At 37.6% G+C, this 5,411-nt stretch overlaps 1 protein-coding gene across 1 annotated transcript; it reads left to right on the top strand.

The window, feature by feature from the left end:
* Positions 1 to 598: 598 nt before the first annotated feature.
* On the top strand, positions 599 to 2,296 carry LOC130984368 (uncharacterized). Its single transcript, XM_057907586.1, has one exon. It carries the CDS (start codon positions 599 to 601, stop codon positions 2,294 to 2,296), a length of 1,698 nt encoding a protein of 565 aa, XP_057763569.1.
* Positions 2,297 to 5,411: the final 3,115 nt, after the last annotated feature.

Here is a 5,411-nt window from a genome sequence, read left to right on the forward strand (position 1 = left end):
TGACAGACGCAAAAGAATCATTGGATTCTATTCCGGCCTGATTGAGAACCGACAGATGGATAGCCGTGCCGTGACAGGGTGCGTTGAACATTTCCACTGAGAGGATGGGAGGTAGCCATTGACAACGGTGAAACCCTACATACAGCTTGCCATGGAAGGAGCCTTGCGTGTTTGATGAAGAAGACAGTAGGAAAGCAGAGATTCAGAAGATGGAGCATCTCCAAAACCTCAACCTGTTCCCCATTACTGCAAAACAAGTACTTATTTCATGTTCTTTTACTTTTCACAATCAACCCTGATAATCTTTGATATCCTGACTAAGATTTACAAGATAACCATAGCTTGCTTCAAGCCGACAATCTCCGTGGGATCGACCCTTACTCACGTAAGGTATTACTTGGACGACCCAGTGCACTTGCTGGTTAGTTGTGCGGGATTGCAAAAGTGTGATTGCAATTTCGTGCACCAGTGACCAACAACGGTTTATGAAGGAGTTCATATGGCCATAAACCTTGGTTAGTTGCAACGGTTTATGAGGAGTGAAATTCTATATATAAGTGTGTGAGATATTCAAGCTGCATAAGAGATCATTGTCACAATGGCAAGTGAGGAAGAGAGTTTTCTTGTCTTAGTGCATTGCTTTGGAAAAATCCAAAAAAGCAAAAAATATGGTGTGAAGTTCACTGACAGAGAACCACTAAGTGTTTTCATCAGTTCATCAAGCACTTTGTCAGATTCGAAGAACAGCATCTTGCAGAAGTTTGGGGTGTTTGGTAGCAAGTGGGTGAAGAAGCTATTCTACAAGATTCTCATCGCAGTTGTCTCGACCGGTGTTAAGTATGATACCTTTGTGCTAGCGGCTGATGAAGATATTAGAGTTCTGTTCCATTGTGTTAGGAGTTTTTCAGAGGTCAGAATACACAAGTTGTTTGCGAAGTTGGAGGTTGGTGTCGATAGTTCTGGGGCATCAGCTCCAGTTCATAGCTCGACTGCCGCGGGCGATGTGCCTAGTTCGATGCCTGCGGTGAGACCATCCGTTCCGCTGGTAGCATCCCTTTCATCCGCGGTTGATTTAGATCGAACGGAGGTTGTTGGTTCTGTACCTTTGGAGAATGCCGGGATCTTTGAGCAGGCGTATGAGGTGGGCACCGGTGGTGGCTTGCTATCTGATATGCAAGGCTTTGGAGAACCTGATCGAGTAGAGAATGCAATGTGTGACGATGACTCTGACCAGGAGCCTGTAGATATCATTGGGGACAGCGATGATGACACAGGTGCCAATCCACATGCACAACATGGGCCTTCAAGTTTTGACACTCAGCAGTACTCTCCACACTTCTCCACACTAAACTTGGAGGCTCTGGGTCCACAGGCGGACGGTGGTCCTACAGTTGGGGGCTCTTCTACAGAATTTCAGATTGGACAATCACTCCAGAATAAAGATGAGGCTGTGCTGAGTGTGAAGGACTATAACATCCGCCGAGGTGTTGAGTACAGAGTCATCGAATCAGATCATCTTAAGTATCATGAAAAATGCAAGAAGTTCAGCAAGGGTTGTACTTGGTTGATTCACGTAGCGCTGCATGCACGAAAGGGCACTTGGGAGGTTAGGAGGTACAACGGGTCACACACTTGCTTGGCAACCTCTATTTCTAGTGATCACCGTCAGCTGGATTACCATGTTATCTGTGCTAGAATTCTTCCGTTGGTTAGGGCAGATGCTGCGGTCATAGTAAAGGTATTGCAACAAGCTACAGAAGCCGATTACGGTTTCAGGCCTAGTTACAGGAAGGTTTGGATGATGAAGCAGAAGGCAGTGGCACAAATATATGGAGATTGGAAAGAGTCATATGCGGAGTTGCCACGTTGGATGCTAGGGGTACAGTCAACCATGCCTGGGACAGTTTCTGTGTTGAAGACTTCTCCTGTTCGGCTTGGGGGTGAGGTTGATGAGTCCACGGTGTATTTTCATCAAATTTTCTGGACATTTTCACCCTGTATCGAAGCATTCCGGCATTGCAAGCCCCTCGTGAGTATTAATGGTATCCACTTGTATGGCAAGTATAGAGGGACGCTGCTGCTGGTGATAACGCATGATGGGAACTCGAACATCCTCCCGATAGCCTTCGCCCTTGTGGAGGGAGAAAACGCAGAGTCATGGTCATTCTTCTTGTCCAACCTACGAGCGCATGTGACGCCACAAGAGGGTATCATTGTTATCTCTGACAGGCATAATGGTATCAAGGCAGCACTTGAGGCCCCTGAGACTGGATGGCTGCCTCCACGTGCTTTTTGAGCGTACTGTAATCATCATGTGGCTGCGAATTTTGCCCTTACCTTCAAAGGTAAGGATGCAAGGAGGATGTTGGTGAATGCTGCCTACGCAAAAACTGAAGCAGAATTTTATTATTGGTTTGACATCATGCAGATTGAGAATCCGGCAATGTGTGACTGGGCCAACCGCATGGAATACGACAAATGGACCCAACACGAGGATAGTGGTAGACGGTTCGGGCATATAACAACCAACATTAGTGAATGTGTGAACTCCGTGTTAAAGGAAACTCGCAACCTCCCAGTCACATCATTGGTTAAGTCAACTTACGGGAGGCTTGTTGAGCTATTCGTGGTCCGCGGACAGACAGCAGAGGCACAAGTCGGATCTGGGCATGAATTTTGTCAGGCGTTGGTCAAGGCTATTGATAGGAACATAAGAGACTCAAGGTGCTTCACCGTGATGTTATACAACAGGCACCAATCGAAGTACACTGTGGCCGAGACAACACCGACCGGGAACTTCTCGCTGGGTAGCTAAAGAGTTTCCTTTAAGGATCACACCTGCGACTGTGGCCACTTTCAGGCGCTCCATTATCCTTGTTGCCATGCCATTTCATGTTGCGCCTACTCGCGCCTTAATTAGGCGTCATATGTTCACGATGTGTATCGTATGAGTGAGGTGTTCAACGTTTACAAGCAGGGTTTTGTTCCGCCCATCCCAGAAGGCCTATGGCTCCCATATGCTGGGCCAACTATCATTCCTGATCCTAACATGAGACGTGCAAAGGAAGGTCGTCCGAAGGCAACTAGAATCTGTGGTAGTATGGATCAGTTTATGGAGAACCAGCCGAAGCGCTGTGGGCTATGCCGTCAGCCTGGGCATACGTAGAGAAACTGTGACCAGCAAAGACATGCTGCTGGAGGGGATGCTTAGATCTCATTACGTTTATTGGGTCGTCGTTGTTGTTTAAGTTGTATTAGGCACTCTTAATTTGAGTAATGTAAGGTTGGTTAAGTCAATGAATGTCGACATGTTTGTTTAGTGTACTAAATTCATCTGAATAAGTCCGTTTATTTTATATGTTTAATTGAATCACTTTTATATGTTTGTTTTTATACTACTTAACATGTAAACCGTCGGAAGTTATGGGGTTTATGTTCAAAGCATCATCTTTATAAATCGTAGGAGACTACCACGGTTTATGCCTAGCTTTTTTTCCTTTTTAATCCGTTACAATCAACTATGATTTACGTAGAAATTAAAAATCGTGATTAACTACTACGGTTTACATAATAATAAAAATGCACATGTACGTAACAAAATTCTATTTTATGTATTTAAATAAATGATTCATTCAATTTATTTAATTAGGTAAATTGCCCAAAATTTTATATATGACGACTACTCCTTCTTGTCTATTTTGCAAGGTTATTAGATTTGTGGACCAAGGATTAAAATATGGTTGTCCCTCTAGGCTTGAATTTATGCCGCAAGGTATGGATCATGAAAAATATAATAAAATTATACTATCATAATAGATTTGTTTTTTTTTTTTTTTTACTATTTTTCTCAACAATCATGTATATAATAAGCAATGATTGTATAAAAATAATTGGATATCTGTGCACATATATACATGTATTACAATACCAGTTGCTTGTAAAACAAATAAATAATGTATAAAATAGTCAAATACTATGTAAAGTACTTACGTCCCTGAAAACGGGGAACGTTGTTTTGGACCAATTCTTAGAAGAAAAAGAAAAGAAAAACAAACTTAGGTGACTGTAATACTTTGTTTTAAAAGAAAAAAGAAAAAAAAAACTAAAAAAATGTCGGACGTTAGAAAAAATTTTAAGTGTATCCGATATATTAATATTTTAATAATTTTTAATCGTTAATTTTAATTATAAAAAATATATATAATATATAATTAAAATCAACCCTTAAAAATCATTAAAATATCAATATATCGATATACCTAAAAACTTTTTCTTACGTTAATGTTTTCTATGCAAACTTAGATAAGTTAGGTGAGTGTAAACGTGTAATGTAACATCATATTATTTTAATATTTCAAATTCATACTAATTGATAGGTGGAATTTGACTTTCGTATATTTTTTTTGGTGGCTATTTGACTTTGGTATATTAAATGCAAAGAAATTTTACATAAATATATAATCATATTATTGCAGGTATTATTTTTTAAAATTTACTACTTGAACATTTATTTAAATTCATAAATTTAATCGGATAATAGTATATATATTTTTTATATTATTACTACGTTAAAGTTAATCTCTTAATTTAAACTAAAATATGTTAATTGTTAAAACTGTATTATATCTTAAAGGTATAATATATTAACAAAATTGAAGTTATTTACTTTACATATATATTTCCACCAATGATTTTTTTTATTTCACGTTAAGTGGCGGAGCTTAGCTCAGACAAAGGAGGGTCATGGTCCCCAAATTTTTTATAAAAAAATTAGTAGTACCTTTTTAAAAGATAAAAAATAATTCAATTGGATTAAATACTTTACTATGATTTAAAGTACCCAATAAATTTAATAAACAACACTCTCTCTATCTTTAAGTTTAAATATAAAAAATTAGATATTTTTTATTTATTTAATTAATATTATTTTATATTTTACTATTTATTTAATTTAATTTTTTATATGATAAAAAATAATAGAATATTCAATAAGTATTAATATTATTGTATTTGTATAAATTGGTAAAAAAAATTCAATAATAAAAAATCAAAGAATTGATGATTTTTTAAAGGAAAGGCTAATATTTAAGAAGGAGAACATATAATTTTTACAATATCAACACATTTAAATAGTTTTTCTACTTTAATGAATCGTGAAAAAAGTGAGATACAACTTTAAAAAATTCAAAAAGTTATATCTGATGAGTTTGACCTTAGAACGAGACCCTAAAAATCGGCTTTAAATTTGACAATATCACCAAAACCAGAAAAATAAGATTAGACGAGCTTATCTTAAATGAGGTTCATATCAAAAACATTTTGACAATTATTTTCTATGTGATCCCCCAAAATTTTATTTCAAATTCTGCCACTACTCACGCTATCTCTTTTACGTCCAAAAATAATTATTT

This window comes from Arachis stenosperma, chromosome 1 (genome assembly GCF_014773155.1).
Source record: "Arachis stenosperma cultivar V10309 chromosome 1, arast.V10309.gnm1.PFL2, whole genome shotgun sequence".
Taxonomy (NCBI): Eukaryota; Viridiplantae; Streptophyta; class Magnoliopsida; order Fabales; family Fabaceae; genus Arachis; species Arachis stenosperma.

Coding starts and splice junctions, on each gene's coding strand:
- LOC130984368 (XM_057907586.1), top strand. CDS start 599: ATGGCAAGTGAGGAAGAGAGTTTTCTTGTCTTAGTGCATTGCTTTGGA.